The 18,188-nt window shown below is 46.5% G+C and overlaps 1 protein-coding gene across 8 annotated transcripts in view; it reads left to right on the top strand.

The window, feature by feature from the left end:
- LOC125718774 (retinoic acid receptor beta-like) overlaps nt 1–18,188 on the top strand; it is a 52,631-nt gene that overhangs the window by 10,005 nt on the left and 24,438 nt on the right. The window contains exons 1-2 of one of the 8 annotated variants that reach the window (XM_048992846.1): nt 9,147–9,263; nt 9,610–9,679. The exons of 1 other annotated variant lie outside the window; for it this stretch is intronic. Coding sequence is in view for 3 of the 7 variants with exons in the window: in XM_048992841.1 (XP_048848798.1) it covers nt 9,523–9,679 (157 nt within the window). In the remaining 4 variants the exon portion in view is untranslated. Of the gene's footprint in view, nt 1–7,050; nt 7,081–8,408; nt 8,531–8,893; nt 9,680–10,355; nt 10,551–12,195; nt 12,220–18,188 lie in introns of those variants that run through there. 6 more of the 8 variants (XM_048992847.1, XM_048992843.1, XM_048992841.1 and 3 more) reach the window with 6 other exon arrangements.

The following is an 18,188-nucleotide window of genomic DNA, read 5'->3' as shown; positions in this document are numbered from 1 at the left end:
CACCCCCTCATCTGGGCATGGATACGGCTGCTGTTGGCCCAGAGGAAAGCCCTCCTACATTCCTGTCCTCTGGGTGACCCCTCCTTTCCTCGTGGGGGCCGACGAGTGATCAGCCAATCAGCCCCTGTCAGCACCTTGGCTATGCTGCATGGGCTCCATCCAGTAACGTGAACAAGGACTCGTAATAGCACCTGATGAAAAGTGCGGTTGCCGTGGAGAGAGTCCCACTGTGCACCCCCCCCCATCCTGTCCTCACTGTTACTTTTCACTGTCATTCCTGTTCACACGCATCACGTCATTGATCCGATCCACCTCGGACACGGTTCCCATTCCGGCCCCCAGGCTCCCCGAAGCTCTTCGGCCTCTCCGTATTTCCAGAAGGATCCGTCTCCTTAAAAGAGCGGCAGGAATCGCGGCATCGGCTGGCGTTTTCCCGGCCCGCTCCCGATCTCGAGGCACAGACTCCCGAGACGCTGCCGTCGAGCCGATCTGGTTCACGTCAAGTTCACTGGTCATTTTGTTTAATTTGGAGAAGACGCAGGGAAAAGAAGGTAATGAGGAAGCAGCGCGGTGATGAGGTTAGGCTTCCCTGGCCGGCCGTGTTATCGAGTTAGCCGGCTGGGACTGCTGTCACACGCGGAGCGGCAGACATCTCCACGCTTAATGCAGACAGACTTATTACTGTTTTAAATGGGTAAATTCCGGAAGCCTTGACTCTGACCCACTCCTGGATTAACTAATTAGCCGTCTCCGTAAGTGGTCCCACCGCCACTTAATCGCTAATTTAACTCCTTTAATTATTACAGTCCCCCCAGAACTCCGAGTCCTGCTCAGCTCCAGTCCCATAAAGACAAACGTAATTTCGCTTCAGCGGAAGAGGCCTCGGCGTCGAGAGAGAGGCCGATTCCTGTGTGCGTGCGTGATGGCATGGTGGCGGTGCTAAGCTTGGCGCCAGCCGTCCATGTTGGCGTACTCGCCAGCGCGTGCGTGCCCTGCCACAGGACCCGAAAGCGAGTGCCCCCCGATACCATCGGCGCTGAGGGAGGGATTAGGGCCGACTTTGTGCGCTAATCTCCGCAGGATCAGGGGCTCTGGGGCCGGCTTGCTGAGATGGCTCTGATCTGGCAGCTGGGTAATCCTCCCCAGCCACAGAGCAGCTCTTCTGGACTCGTCCGGGGTTGGATTGAAGGTTTGGATGCCGGATCGGTTTCTGTGGCCCTGGGAGAAGGTTTGAGGTTAAGGGGGACTGCCGGGGGGGTGGGGGGGGGGTGCCGGCCAGATGAACAGGAAAGCGAGAGACCAGGCATCGATTGTGACGATCCGAAGATCCATATCCAAAAGGAATATAAAATGCTAGTAGCGGGTTAGTCATGTTTGCATTTAATTAGCCAAATAAGGTGGAGGGATGTGTGATCCCCCCCTTATTGAGCCTCTTGAGTGAGTGTGGAGGTTAAACAGATCCCGATGACCCCGCCCCCAGAAAAAAGTACATGACCTAATCTCCAGGATTCCTGTCTTTCTCTCATGCTCTCCAGGGAAGGTGGTAGTGGTGCTTGGGGGGGGGGGGCTGATATCCAGGGTCTGTCCCTGCACTAATGTTTCTCCACGTCCTCCTTCCCGAAAATTCCCCAGGACAACCCTGGGGTGAGACTGTGCATGGAAGATGGGCGGCACATTCACCCCCAGCTTACAAATCACCCGAACGAGGCGCGAGCCTTCGCCATAATGGCGTTCGGAACGTGCTGCAGAATTTGCATGTAATTACCAGCGTCACGCGGCCGCTGTTCTCATCACACAGCCCGGAACATCCTCGTGATTTTAAAACACACCTCAAGTGTTTCCATGAACGTTAATATTTAATCCAAATGTACGTATATCACTAACATATACATTGTTCCCTTAGTTTTAAAAATATATGAACTTGATTCTTTCATGAGCTGAGGTCCCATTAGTGCCTCCCATCAATCTGCCAATTTCACGCGTCCCGTGGAGGCAGATTTCCGTGGTAACCGATGCATCCTCGTGTAATGGGCTGTACGCGACAGGGGGCCTGTGTGATCGCTCGCACTTAGAGCGAAAGTGTAATTATTCTGTCTATATTGACCCATGTTTACGGCAAGGGAGCAGTTGTGCCGAACTGTTATCGCTCCTTTCCCCCCGAAACAATTACAGCCCCTCCACCTGCCCGTCTGTGCCAACCCTCCCTGATTTGGGCTGCTCGCTCCTGCCTGCCTCAGATTGGCCATGCTCCAGTTTCAGCTGGACTTCATGCATTTCAATGCCATCAGAACGCGTGTCTTCTGGAATGTTCTGTATCCCGCGCCGGCGGCCGCGTCCCACTCCGATTCGCCCGGTCACTTGGCATCTGCTCGGTTGCCACAGCTACCATGCCTCCTCCCCCTTGTGACCCGGCGAGGCCGGCTTGTTGGTGTCGTGTGGTGCTTTTGGGGTGATGCTGAAAGTACACGTGCAAAGGACATCGCGGTAGCCCGGTAAGTCTCACGCATCTGGCTTGCCGCTCCACCAGAGTTTATCAACCCCGGAGGGACCCTCAAGGACGGACCCCGTGATCTCGCACTCGCAAATCGCCACTGTCACCATCCCTGCGGAATGTCTCCACTGCCATAAGCCGAACTTCCGTTGGAATCTCTTTCTTCAAAATGCTCCTCAAGAAAAATACTGATGCAGAAAATAGCAGCGGTTACGATTCTGTGAAATGCATTCGATCTTCCAATAACATGGCTAGTTTGCCAGGCCTGCTCGCCTCGCGTCGCCGGATGGGGTGACCGGCATCGAGTGGCTTGCCCTCTCCCCAAAATCTAGTTAGATTAGGCAGAAGGCAGCTAAGCCACCAGTGTGAGGGGACAGACATCTTCTGTTCCATTGCCTAGCGGGATGCGGGGATGGTAACATTATACTCCAGGTTTAAAACAACCAAACAATACTATATAAATACTGGGCCTGAAGAAAGCCCCCCCTCTGAAGCTGACGTCCCGCATCCTCTCTCACGGTAAATTGATCTGCCCCACGCAGAAATAAACAAGCGAGCTTGTGTTTGGCTTTGTTACATCGCGCGCAGCCTGGTGCACCCCCCGAGGAAAGTCTCGAATAAACAATACACAGCCCCCCCCCCACAGCCCCGCACTCCCGCATGTGCCTTGGGCGTCCCTCATGCTGGAAGGGGCTTGTTTACCTGCAGACCCCGGGCGTGCTCTGCCAGGCAGCCTCCCGCTCGGCACCGATGCCTCGCGGCTCGCAGCGCCCAGCTTTCCTGAACACGCTCTTTAATAAATAAAACAAATCAATACAGCTGAATGCCTGCTGTTGTGTGAAGTTATGGTTTCCCTTTAAATAACCACCAGTTCCATACTGCCATAGTCTACATATTATTCTGCAATACTGTAGCATGGCTTAAAGGAAACTCAGCAACCCTCTACTGGTTAGACAGATAGGTGTGCAGTTTGAACATTCTCCCTGTGTCCACTCCCTCCCCCGCAGCCCAAAAACACAAGGTTACATGAGGTCAGAGCAGCATCTCGTCCACAGTGTCTCGTGTCCCGTTCTTTCAGGAAAAAGCTTCATGTTCAATACAAGCCTGTAGCTGATAGGAGATCATGGAAAACAGACTGATGGATTATATACAGTGTTGATAAAGCACTGCCTTCTAATAGAAGCTGAATTCAACATCTTGTCCTTAACCTCACCTCTAAGAAACTGGACTCGCCCGGTGATTCCGCAACCCCCCATGCATGAGGTACGTAGCTGTGAGCATAAGGTCAAGGCGCAATGAAAGGTCACTGCGAACATGGGGTCACGGGGCCAGCAGAGACTTGAACTCACAAGCCACCCCCCCCCCCCGGCCCTGCCAGGAATGTGCTTCCTGCAATCCTGTCACTGGACGCCTCGCTAAAATCCGCCACTCAGGCGACCAGAGGAACCGGAGAAACTTAAAAAAAATTAAATGAAGAAAGAAAGGAAGAAGGAACATAAATAAATTTAAGATGTGGTGTGTTTTCTGTTTCTTCTGGGATTCCTGTGTGGCGGCCTATCGGCGTGTTCGCTGGTGGGAATGTCCGCCTCCTGCCCCCGGCTTTACGCGCAGGCCGGCCTGGCGTGCGACGTGTCGCGGTATCGCACAGCACCGGCAGACAGCCTGGACAGGACGTTCCAGGGGACGGGATGCAGCGTTACCACACGGATTCAGACCATTTTCATAGCTTTTAAGTGGCTCGTCCGGCCTGCTGTGTTAATGAACTTCATTGAAGCATCAAGACAATATTTACAGGAACAAATGTTCTTCCATTTTCCCATATTAAGTGTCTGTTTTAATAGATAAGCTTCAGATTCATTGGAAAGGATGATGCTTTAATGATTTTTTTCTGGATTTCCTGGAGTGTCAAGCTTTCTGGTACAAAATATACCCTATAAATAAGATGTGGTTACTGGGCAAGTGAGCAGCTCCTCTGACTAAAGCTGACAGATACCCAGCTGTTACTTATTATAATGACCATCAATATGGTCCAAATAACAAGAGGAATTATAACCTAATGGGCAACAGCTTCTGGAAAGTTCTTCCACTTCGTACATGTCATTGCCAAATGAATACCTAGAAATTTTGAATCCCTTGTCAAAATATCACCTTGTTCCCCCCAGTTTTACACTTTTATGTATTAGAGGGCCCCTCTCATGTGCTGGGGCCCCTGAATCTGCCAGCATATTCAAGCCCCTCCCACATCCCTTGCCATTGTTGTTTCATCCCAAATGTACATTCTGGGTTGATTATGACTGGTGTCGGCTAATTAGAATGTCTAAAATGTCATTATAAAAATATTGGAAGAACCACTGAACGTTTTGACCCAGGGTGAGTGCATGGAAGACCCGTCCGTGACGTAATGTTTTCTTCTAAGGCCATTAATATTAATTACCAAGGCATCTCTCGGTGCCGATGCTCTGTAATCCCTCATCTCTTTTTTTTTTTAAAATCAATATTTAATGAACTCATAGTGTTATGACACAATTACTGTGAGCATGTATACAGTCTTATTCAAACCGTTTAACAAGCTGATTTAACAATTCGCGTAAAATGAAAGGTAAAAGCACACTGTACCAAACCAGGATACACCGCTATGCAAATCGAGAAGAGTAACTGCAGCTGTGCTTCACTGGTGCTGTGACAGAGGTACACGGTATAAGTGGTCATGCGGTTTCATTTCCATTTGGTTCAATGACAGTCTGTTTGTGATGGTGCTTCACTGGTTAATCTCACCTTTAAATGAAATGAAATTAAAAACAACCGAAGCCGCAGACCTTCTGGGGATCGCGCTTCGATTTGACGGCTGGAACAAGACGCCCCCACGGGAAAGAGAATTAGACCAAATAGCTGCTTATCGCTACCTTGCCGGGGGGGTGTGTCTCTTCCACTCCGCCGGGCACTAGCTGTCGGCGGCTGACCCCAGCCTTGGCACAGACCCCCGTAACCCGTGGCGTGGGCTGAGCGCAGCCACGCCGATGCCAAGACGGGGCTTATCTTGACGGACAGCTTTATTATCACCTCCTAATTACAGGTGGATTTCCAGGTGGATACATTACCTGCGGGTCGCTTAATGGTGCTTCGGGAGTGTGGGGTTAGTGTTACAGAGCGCAGGCTGCGGGGGAACAGGCTGCGGGGGTCTCTCGGAGCTCCTCTATCGCTCTGCTCCATTATTCACGAGCCCCTGGAGATCAGCCCGTCCCTGAAACTGAGCAGGCCCCTTGAAGTGTGTCCGTCCCTTGACCCAGGCCTGTGAGAGTGCATGCAGGACTGCAAAACCCCCTGCCTTCATTCACGCGCAGCGCCAGGAAAAACGCCACGTGCTTCCGCGTGCCACACCCACCAACAAGCTATTTTAATTTTCAGATATTTAAATGTACCATATAACAACCACGCGAGCCCATGTGGTGTGTAATTACAAAATAATTGCTACATTCAGAATAAACGCTAATTTGCTTAGATAAAATATTTTGATATAGATGTTCAATTTTTAGTCTTTTGATCATCTCCTGTTTAAACAGTTAAGACACCGGCAGTTAGCTTTAAAGCTATCTACCCACGCTTTAATCTTCGGGGATGCTGCAGATCTCACAGACTGATCCGGTTTTTTCACAAGGTGCAGACACGCCGTGCTTTAGCAGCCCAGCACTCATATCAGGTCAGCATATGCACTGTTTACATTACGGATAAGTGTCCTTATGAAACACAGCTCACGTAAATACAATCGAGTGCTGAAGAAGCTACAGTATTACAGCCCGCCGATAATGCGCAGTGCTAAAACTGCGAAAATGGTCTGTATACATAACGGCAATGCTAAACATTTCATAAAGATAATAAGCTGTACGGCGGACAGATGGAAATAATTCCAAGTGTTTAACGTGCGAAACTTTTGTAAAAGAATTGGCCAACAGTAAACTTTAACTTCTCTGTGAGTTATGACTCCTGTGGTGAACTGATCCATAAAAGCTGAACACAAAAGCGTCCTATCATCTCACGCTCATTTTCTAAATTGTGCACCAGAAAAAAACATTATTACACATCCGTATAATTAATAATAATACGAATAATAATAAACTCAGTTTAAAAAACCGCCGTCTAAATTGGAATAATCATGTCGGTTTGTTTGAATGGCCTCATAGCACATTCTCTGAGGCTATAGTCTCAGCCTCGACTTTGAGGCTATGGTCTGCATAGGTGCCGGATTCTGCTGCTGGCTGATTTTTGTGTTGTGATAAAGTTGCACGATAATTTCGTGGTGCAGAACAACCCACATGATTCTTGTTTCCTTCCTAACATTATCTTAAATGAAAGTTAAAAACTTTGCGGGAACTCAGCACAGAAACGAATCGCCTACATGCTCGAGTCTTCAAATAACTTGTCATTTATTTATTCGGCTATAAGAGCTACATCCGGTCTATATTAAAGCACGACATTTGTGCCGTAAAAAGTTTGCATATGCCTACCACAATTGCAGAGATAACGCATAACGAGATTTTCATCTGTCCAGAATACAGCAAAGCCCGAAAGACAGCAAGGCAGTCAGCGATGCAGTGAGTTTTTTGGATAGTGTCATATACTGTGTTGCTGTCGGGGATCTGTAGTGTGAGCCAGGGAATTGCTACATGTTGGGAATTCTTCTCTTTTGCAAGGTTTTTCAATGACGTGCAGAAATCCTAAGCTCAAAGCTTCGGCAATACGCGTTTCGGTTACAGTGAGATAACAGACTGGATTTCTGTGTTTGCTTATGATCATAGAACTTTAAATGGTGTGTAAGAGACTGCGCAGCTCTAATAGAGGATTTAAGTAGAGTCACTAGCCGAACTTGAATGCAGCCTGCCGGTGAGGAAATGGCAGCGTGTTAAGGCCTCGAAGAGACTGGCGGAGTCTTCAGCACTGCGCTTAACGGTCTATAACAGCATCTTCAGTGTTTCACTTTGTCCTTGACGGGTCTCATCATCGTCACCATCATTATCATCTTCGCGTCTAAACTGTTTCCTGAGAAACCAGAGGAAGGTCTTTGAAATTGCTCTTTTTCTTTCTTTGAATGTGCCTCATAGGTGCCATGGGCAGAACCGACCGAAACAAAACAGAAATTATGAACACGACACGACATGTGGTTCCTTTGCGTATTTTGAAGGCAAGACATTTAATTTCAAGCGCAAAACCATGTTTAACCTCACGTCAATGCGAATATTTCAGAAATTGTGTAACAAATAGGCGTAGATTACCGATATAAAATATCCATTTCGTGGGCTATATTCCACGGTTATGCTTCCTTGTTGGATCTCGCCGTAACATAATTTATCATAAAATCATAATTACAACTGTAGCGCATTTATTAAAGAGTATTATCCTCCCCCCAGTTCACTGCCCAGCTGTGATCGCCAAGACCCTGGAAGAAACATGACCCCCAACTTTCACAGAGGTTACGCTCAACAGTGACATCAGTCCCTGCAGAAACACGCTCGGTGCCACAACGTAATAAATGATCACAGCCAGGTTTATTAAGCGGCTTAAGTGCCTCAGGATAGAGGAAAACGGGATATTTTAAGACCGGAGGCTTAAAGTAGCGAGTTAGTAGGCAGGAGCATAAGCTAAGATAGATGAAGGGCTGCCCATAGCGCGGCGGGACGCGGGGGCGGTGAGTATGGGATGTTTAGATAGTCATGGTGGGATTCAGTATCCCACTGCGTTCACCCTCCGGCCAGGATAAAAAATGGTTAAAGTGAGGAGATATTCAGCCTCGCCATCAACCAGAGTCCCCTGAAAAGTTTGCAGCTTAATATTTTCGCATAATCATTAAGTACTTGCGAGGATTTTTCACGTTTCTTAATCGCGTATTCGGTTCCAAAAATCTCCTTTTCCGGCGCGCAAAGCATGTCGAAGATATTGGTTTTTGGTAAATCGCGGATCACGGGCACGGCGGACGCCAAAGCAGTAACGCAGTAACATGCCCACGGCGAGCATGCATGCTTACCACGCCAATGCACGCTTCTGCAGGTAACCCGCACAAAAGCGTGCAAACCATAAAGAAAAAAGTTTACTTTTAGAAAAAAGAGCCGCGCCACAGAAAGGCCGTATCAAAATACCGCGTCTTGTTTAATTTTCCCCTTTTGTCCACTTTTAAAATATTTTTGTCAAAACCCCCGCATTTTCCATGCGCATTATTTTTAACAACCACGTCAAAACTGGTAGCGCGTTATATCAGCCTGCCCTCGAAATATTTATTTTTATATGCATTTGTTGCTTTCAAATACATTTTTTTCCTATTCATGCTTACGTGTAGATTTACAAAAAAACAAAATAGTAACAATAAAAGGAGGATATTTTGTCTTTGTGGAGAGTAACCGGCGCGGCAGAGGCGGCCGGCGGAGCCGCGGCGCTGTTACCGCCGTGCGGGAATGTCGGCACTCGGTGATGTCAGAGCGCTCGGGTCGTTTGAAGGTTAGCAGCCGGCGATGGGTTCACGCAAAGTTCACCCGCATATATTAGGCAGCCAGATCTTTCATTCCCTGTGACAAAACTAGTAGGAAATGAGCTGTATTGAGGCAGGATCAGCCATTCGCCGTCCGTCGGAGGGGAGACGCGCTTTTAAACACACGCGGCCGCGGTGTTTCTGAAACGTTTTAGTCCACCGCCTTTGATTGAAGATCGGAGCTTTTGTGTCGGTAACGTTGCGGGACGGCGCCGCACGCCGCCTTTCTGGAGAAACGATTCGGAAATTTTACTGAGGGTATCGATCGTCCCCCCCTTTTCCCACTTCTTTGAATCTGGACTTAGTGGGAAATGGCAAGCGATCATTTGGATCAATTACAAGCTTTTAGCCGTGTTGTCTGTCATAATTCATGATTGTAGTCGGGGAGGGAAGAGCAACATCTGACGTGCCAAAAGAGAGGCAGAGTTTGATGGAGTTCGGTCCAGTGTAGCGGGCGATTTACACCCTCCCATTAAGGAAAGAAGCAGTAATTTGCAGTCTTCTGTAGAGGTGCATCATGTTTGACTGTATGGATGTGTTAGCCGTAAGCCCGGGACAGATGCTGGATTTTTACACCTCCAGTCCGTCTTCGTGCATGCTACAGGAGAAAGCTCTGAAGGCATGCTTCAGCGGGCTGGCGCAAAGGGACTGGCAGCACCGCCGGAGCGCGCAGTGTAAGTCCCGCTTCGTCCGGGGGTCTCTAAGGCGCCTCTGCCTGTTCGTCCCCGTGGGATCCGCTCCACCGTCACCAAATAGACGTAACGATGGCGGTAATTAGTTGGCGTCTCTGCCCGGTTATCATACGGACATGTGAGTTTCAGCTTCTGAACGTGGTGCTACTTTAATTATAATCATATGTGATCTAGACAAAATCATTGTTTTAACACGTAAGTTTGTAGTAACTTAAAAAAACTGTTACACATTTAAGTTGTGTTGTGTAGGAGCATGGAATATTGCATTGGCGTTTATAACATATATAACATGTATAGGCCTATGTAAAATCTGAGAATAATTCCTGTACTCCCGGGGGTGTTGTGTGTGTGTGTGTGTGTGTGTGTGTGTGTGTGTGCGCGCGCGCGCGCGCGTATATAGCGTGTGTGTGTATGTATGTATGTATGTATGTATGTATACACACACGCACAAAGGCGTTCGTACTGTCATCTTGCAGCTGTACCTCACGGATGCCATTGCGTTTTGATTACCGGAGAGGCATTGTGTATGTATGTGTGTGTGTGTGTGTGTGCGCGCGGTAGCGTGTCGGTACCGGCGGAGTGGGCGCTCTGGTGGGGGACGCCTGTGATCTGCACGGAGCGCGGTAATGCCAGAGGTGCCGCAAATGACAAGGGGCAGGTTGTTGTGTCTCCAAGGGGTCGGAAATGTCAACACAAAAAAAGGGACACCGCTCTCCGGCTGTGATTTGGACAGATTGCCTGCCAACTCTCCGGCAAGGTTAAACGGGGGAGAAATGTCATGTTTTGCATTTCGTACCATTGGTGCTAAATATAGGCTGTACGATTTTTAAAAATGTACTATTCACGTTTTTAGGTGAGACCCTTTGTACGTTTTTCCCTTCATGTATAAGCAGCTCTGAACTGTATGTGCTTCTAATGGATAATAGTTGGTTTAGCTCTAATGTTGCACGTCAAATAAATTTCCTTAATATCCGGAGTAAAATATAAGCCTAAAAAAATAAAACTGTTAAAAACAGGAAAAAGCACTCATCAACTGCATGCTATGTTGAGCAGCGGTAATATGTTACTTAATATCATGTTTAGGTGATATACTGACCACATCGTGATAACTGCGCTCCTTCCTGGCATTTTACGGCATTTCTCCTATTCACAACACAAACGTAAGGGGCTCTTATCTGTAAGCATAGCGTGTTAAAATTACGCAAAACAGTTCATTGCAAGTGCAATAAATTTGTCACTTTAAATGACTGCTGTGAAGTTAGACATAATGCCGGTCCTCTTTATGTGCCTTGTCACGTTTGCAGGCTGAGAAGCTCCGCTGTCTAACGCTGCCCGATATCTTTCCCTCCCTTTTGACAAGGAACCTCCGCTGCACTTTTCGTTCAGTCCGGATCTTCTGGCTTTGTATGTTTTTTTTTGTTGTTGTTGTAGTTGTTGTTGGTCACTGTTAAATTGGAGTTGGCCCGTTCCCGGCAGTAATAAAGCTAGACATGGCTGTTTTGGGCCTCGGTGTCACGTGTATTGTGTACACTGCTAGAATAACTATACGCTTAATTAAATTACAGTAAAACTAATCACCTTCGGTAACTGCTGCACCTAAGTGCCCCCTTTTTTATTTTTAATTAGATTCGAAAAAAACATTGCTCTAAAAGGCCTCTGAAAGCCGAGAATACGCTTTTTCGTTCAGTCATATGTAGGGAACTGAACTGAGGTCGGTTCTGTTTTAATTTTTTCTAAGGACGGCGAGATATAATCTCCCATTCATGCTTAAACAAAATGTGGTTTATTATCATTTACAGGCTGCTCTCGAGGCTCCAAACAAACCCTTGATGCTCCCCGAATAAATACGTCGATGGTATAAACTGCCCAGAACGAGGAAAACTGGACCTGTTTTAAGGTGGACTAAAAATGTCCAATAATGGACCTACTGAACTGGATCACGTGTCCTTCGAAGTAATAATACTCTTTTTTTTTTTTTTTGCATGCTATAAAACGTTTTTTTTTTTGTTAAACAAATCTTTGTACCCTAAATATAAAACAGAGCAGTGGAAGAATAGTCAGTTATGATTTTAATAACTTCTAATGAGCCTATACTTTAATCATGTAGATTACATTGTTAAATTTTATGTTTTAATTAGTAGGGCCTATTTTTTCGTAAGTATGCCTAACACGTTAATATAAAATTCGTTTTAGTACTGGACAATTTTGCTTACGAATGTTTACTCTGAAAACATAACGCATAAATCAGTAGTGTTAAATATTTTGTATTCATACTATATTTATAAATCAAATTATACTGAAAAACTGAAACAATTTAAACGCAGGTTATCTGATTACTGATGACTGTGCAGACTGCGCGTATTATTATAAATACCGTTTAATGTGCGCGATTTTTGAAATCCACATGTAAATATGTAGGGAAAGCAGGGGGCCGCTCGGATTGCGGAGCCCGTCAGCCGGGCCGTGACCTTGCAAGTGGATTTGATGGAGACCATGAGCTGACAGTGAAATACAGGCGGCAGGTCTGTAATCGGCAGGGGCTGAACTCAGTCACTGTTTGCTTTGAAGCGGAGCTGCGAAAAATCCCACAGCTGTTCTCCGTGTTACTGTGTCTGGCTGCAGTTCCGTGTCTTTCTCAAGCTGTGTGCAGATGGACGAGTGACTTCCGTTAATTTTGGAGGTGCGGTGTTGCCTGCAGTCATTAAAACGCGTATTGGTGAAGCATTTAAATTTTGTTTTTAAATTATGTTTGATTGACGTTTTCAAAGACTAATAAACTAGCTAAACGTTAACTAGATAATTTCCAACAAAAGCAACCGTCGTTAAATGAAAACCCAGGATCTTTTATTCCCATTAGAACGAAGCCACCCGCTACATTACTGGATTCGATACGGAGGCATAAAACATCGAAAGGTTTTTTTTGTGCGGATTATTTTATGTTGGTGTAAAATATGTCGGGTAGCCTCATTCCTGCACAGGCCCAAAAAGGTAACTGGCGGATTTCATTATACAGACCAATTAGGCAAACAAACACCAAAACGGTCTAATAATAAATTAGTCGCCCAAGCTGATGAGGACCGACTTAGTCGTTTAACAGACCCAGGCGTGCTGTGCTGGGTTACAGATCGATATTCACACGCATATCCCTACACTAATACGCGTGTGATCTGGTGTAATTACGCCCTCCACAAGCACTTCTGAAAGTGACATGAAAGGCCATTAGTACAGCTTGCACGACAAGCTAATTTTGTGGGCAAGAAGGAGCTGGGGGAGAGAGAAAAACGTGTAAGTCTTGATGAAAGGGAGCCGTCAGAGGCAGCCATGCTTAATCGAGTTTATTAAGAGTATCGGCGCCCCTGCTTTGAGCCGGAGGACGTGACGGAGCGATAGTCTGAAGCGCAGCAGAACGGAGTCGCCCCTTAAAGCACTGCCATTGTCTTTTTAATTAATACCCTAATCGTCCTTGACACTTTTTATATTTAACGGTTTGTAATCTGGTATTTTGAAATATACTCAATTTCCGTGAAAACGGCGTATTGCGAAATCTGAGGAGTGTAAATGGCCCCTGCCAGTAATACACCGATTAATTTTTTCCATCTTTTGTATTTATGGTTGAACTGTTTTAAGTCAACCAATCATCTCATTGGAGAAGAGGCGTTTGGACACGATGGAGCAAAAGTCGGACGTCGGTATCAAATGATTCCACGGTGCTGGGTGGGAAACCGCAACATTGGCGCTTCTAGGGGGAAATGTTCAGGGATGACTTAGCAGTGGGATCTTCGAGGTTCTTCGTTGCACATCTGTACTGGTCCCCTTGTCTTACTGGTGGCTTGGTGCACGTGGGACTATTTTTTTTGGTGTAGTGTATAGGAGAGCTAGGCTGGTGTCCTGTGTGTGTATAGGAGAGCTAGGCTGGTGTCTTGTGTGTGAGGTTAATCTCCCAGGTAACCCTGTGATGATCTTCTCCAGGGGCGGGGTCAAAGTTTGGTTATTGGTGCACCTGTGTGTGCGTGTGCGTGAACATGCCCATAATGGATCTTTAACATAAAACAGACAGACCTGTGATTCAAACCCAGGAAACAAAGGAACTTTTGAGTTGTAGTGCTCTGATTTCCTGGGGTGTTTTTTACACATCGTGCTGCGGATATGTCATGGAAAAAGGAAAGATGTTTGGATGGAGTTTTGATCTCTGTTTGGTGCTTCCCCTGTACCACTGCCTTCCTTTAATTAAAAGCAGACCATATGTAGTTTCTGTATGCAAGTTTCTCGCTGTACGCGGCCGGACCGTTTTCTGCACTCTCTGTGAACTTTGACTGTCTCCTTTGTCCCCTCTACCCCAGTCGTGTGCTTCCTGCTGCTGTTTCAGGGGCGGGGTTGGGGGCAGGCAGGAAAAATAACGACGGCGATTTTTCAGAGCAGGAGTTGACTGTGTAGGACACCGGTCGTATCATATAATCGGTCAGATTCGCCAGACGTCTGCCCTCCCACACCGTAACTACTCCACGCTCCCTTACTCCCGGTAGTGGCTCTCTCCCTCTCTCGCTGCTGATGAGACTCATTTGTGTGTATGCTGGATGTCAGTAGGGTCACCCGGAGGAACGTGTCCCTGAGATCCAGCCCCGGTGAGGCATGACGCTCACGCCGTGGTGGGGAGTTTTGCGAAGACTGGTGGTGGAATTCGTGTTGTGGGTTTAGTTCCCTTTGGGAATGGGTGGGGGGTGAGTATAGGGCTGGGCGATATCTAGGGCTGCCACTAATGACTATTTTTCTATAGATTAATCTATCAACTATTTTAGCGATTGGTCGATTAAGCAATTAATTTTCCTTCAGAAAAATTACTTGACTGTTTATTTTGACGACAGATTGTATATCATTGCAGCGCTTTAGATGATGTACGCCAGCTTTTCGGCACTGTACAAACATATTTTTCCGCCCACGATTCGATAAACAGATTAGTAGTATGCCTAAAAATATGAATGAAATGCGTATTGTGATGCCCAAATCTCAGTAATCTGTATAAATTTGGCGTATTCGCATACTTAATGAAATCGATTAGCGGAGCACGCCGCATACAACGCAAGCGATAAGTACTGAAGACGCAGTGAAGGAAGGAACAGATCAGCAACCACAACCTCTTTGAAAGGAGATACTGTGGTTAAACAAGGTAGAAAATGGTGCTGCTGTACTTTTTGCAGATTAAAGTCCAACGTTGTTCTTTTTTTGTATGGTTTTCATGTACGTTTTAATTTATGATAAAGATAATTCTGGTACCAACAAGTCCAACAAACACGCAGTCACACACTGGAATCATCAATCAATGTAGAACTAGACCGCACTTTAGCTTAAGCATTTTCACAAACACTTATTCAATTGAGATATTAATGTAGCAGGTAGATAACTTTTTGTTTTTAATATTGAGTGTATTTAGCAGCTACAAGGACAAAAGATGTTTAAAAGCTCTCCGTTTTAATGCTAATTTAATAAACACGAATGGACAACATTTTGGTTTTGCCTACTCTGACGGTCCATCATCCAGATTAGATCCTGCATGTGCGTTTCCTATTCAGGTGCTCATGCATAGCGTTAGTACCACTGAAGTATGCCATACTACACATTGTACAGTGTAAAACCACCTGTTTGTTTTGGAATCATTTGAACTACTCGCATAATTACAGTGATATTAAAGGAAAACGTTTGTTATAATGAATTGAAGCATTTTATAAATCATATTAATTTTATTAGAATAATTTTAAAATGATGCTTAAATTTAAGATATTGATGTCGGGCCAAAAGTTATCACTATAAATTTCACATATCCTTATGCTTAATAAACGTGTTAGACTTTAAACTACAAAAAGTATCAGCACACCACCAATGTCTTTCTGCTTTGTTTATCCACAAGATCTCCTCTTTTAAAAGATGTTGTGGCTGCTGAGCTGTTCCTTTCTTCACCACCACTTCAGTGCATATCGCATATGGCACTGAACTATACCAAACCATAGTATACCGGTAACAGTAACCATAGTATACCGGTAACAGTAACCATAGTATACCGGAACAGTATTATGTAGTGTGCTCCACTGTCCGCAATTTAATAATGATGCACCAAGTTTTACGGATAGCTAACGTTTTTGTCGGCTTTGGGTGCGGATGCTGTAAAGCGCTTTGAGACGATGTAATGTTGTGATAATGCGCTATACAAAAATAAATTTGTTTGTTGTTTGTTTGGTGTAACAAAACTCATCGCATTAGCATTTTAGCTGTACTACTCATCTGCTTACCTAATTATGGCCGGAAATAAACGTATTTATATGGCCAAATGCTTCGGCTGTTAACTGAAGCCCCGGTGGTTATTGCACACGCGCGATATAATATCGATATCGCCCTGGCCGAGGCGAGTGGGAGGTGTCGGTGACTTTGGTGTGTTGGTTAGCATTTGGGGGTGTGGCTTGGCCCAGATTATTCCTGATAGGCCAGCAGGAGTATGATTCCCCTTATGGTTGGCTGAGAGTGAACGATTGACGTGGAGGACTTTCCGTCCTGAGGAGAGAACAGCCTCCAGTGGGTATTTTTCTGTCTGACACCAGGGGTAACATTAGCTGGGGGCTGCAAATCTGAGAGGATGAGAGGGGGGGGGCGTCTCTCCTTCTTTCTCCTCCTCCTCAGCATCCTCCACTTTTAGGTCGTCCTTGAAGACGCAGTGAGGTTGCGGCTTTATTCATCTCCCGCGAAATATTCCGGAGCTTTCCGTACCCCTGCTCTTTGTTCTCACCAGCCTGCTCCAGGAAACCCCCTCATGTTTTTTTCCTGTTCCATACGTTTTTGTGACACGTTCACTAATAAGCATGATTTTGGCCATTTTGTTGGTCATCTCACACGTCCTGAAGATCTTTGGTTGTCTCCCTTCCAGCATGAGCATCATTAAAAGGCAGTCAGCTTTCCTCTTAGTGACATGTGAAGGGGGCCCATGGAGCTGTTTCGATGATCGATTTAAGACCAACAATTACCATTAGACTTGGGGGGGGGGGAAGGTATCTAAATTTCAGGCCAACTAGACATACCATATATGTTTTTTTTTGGCGGTATTTCCAAAAGCTACGCTGTTCTGGGTATTTTGAAATCTCGGCGATTAAAATTCGGTGAGGGGTGGGGTCCACCATGATGAATTTCGCCAATCACAAATACCACGTTACACCCAAAACGGCACCGCGCTATAATACCACTCGAGCTTAGATAGGGGTACGTGTCGGTAACCATAGAAACGGAACAGTAGCTAGTCAGTTTTTCCCTGAGACTTAAATCTATTAGGGTGAAGCAGGGGTAATAAGGTCATGTTTGTGTTTGGATTTATTTACGTTATAAGTGTATTGGGTGAGCTTAGACTCACCCTGCCTCATGGGGACGCACTTATTAAGGCCTTTTTCTATGAATAAATTTACCAATACAGTGGCTTAAATGAAAGCAAAGAGTAACAATATCCCCCCTTCCAGGCTAATTCCAAGCATTTAGCGTCTCCAACTGTCCAGTCCAGGCCAAGCTTAGTTGCAAGTTCAGATTAAGGATGGATTTAATATGGCACCTTCCAGAAGGAGGGCCCATGAAATGGTAACATTGGCGTCTAGTCATTGCTAATTCATAAGGCAGCAGTGATGGTCTGTAGCTTCTCACTGAGTGTCCAATCCTGAAGAGGCTGAAGAAACGACATAAAAATGTTTCTTCTTTTGGTTCTGTTATTACTAATAACAGCAGGGCTGTTCTGAATTGTGCGCTAAATAAGTAGGTTGGTGCAAACTATTTCCGTCCATCTTCCACCAGCTTGTCCTGGTCGTGGGAGGGCCTGGAGCCCGTCCCGGGCAGCAGAGGGTACGAGGAGGGGGCACCCCGGACGGCAGTGTGCTCCGTCATAGCGCCCACACGCTTGCTGGCTCACTTGCTTGTGCAGTCGTGCGCTATTAGCTTCTGACGCTAAACTGTGTCTTTGAGAAAGTCGCCTTTGTTGGCTCGTAGTCAAAAGTGTAATTTTGGGTTTAAGGTCATGATTACGCTTAACTGTCCTTTTTAAAGCCTAATTCCTCCCCTCTGGCTGACATTAAGTCGTTGGGTGTTTTGTCTGCCGCCCCCCCAGGAGCTAATTGGTCTCTGGCCAGGCATGGGGGTTGTGTCAGAGGATGGGGCGGGGCGTCCAGATGATTTGATGAGCGCTGACAGCCCGGTGTGGCCCACGGGTGGGGGGTCCGGACGGCGGTGATTTGTGGAGGAGCTGAGGGCAGCGCCGACTCGGGGGGGGGGGGGGCCTCTAGCTAATTAGCCCCGACGGTGTTTCCCGCCCCCGTCTGCATTCCAGTGCCAAATGTCAGCCACCCACGAGGCTGGGGTCTCGGCCTATGGTGGGGGGTGCTTTCCCCTCCAGCTCAGAGCCAAAAGGCAGCTGGGAGATAAAGCTCATTAATGTCTAGTAAGGCAAACACGCTGGGGTTTCCCGCTGGAATGA

This window comes from Brienomyrus brachyistius, chromosome 23 (assembly GCF_023856365.1).
Source record: "Brienomyrus brachyistius isolate T26 chromosome 23, BBRACH_0.4, whole genome shotgun sequence".
Lineage (NCBI taxonomy): Eukaryota > Metazoa > Chordata > Actinopteri > Osteoglossiformes > Mormyridae > Brienomyrus > Brienomyrus brachyistius.
Note: the sequence above shows the minus strand (reverse complement) of the source record. Positions and strands in the feature narration are given on the sequence as shown.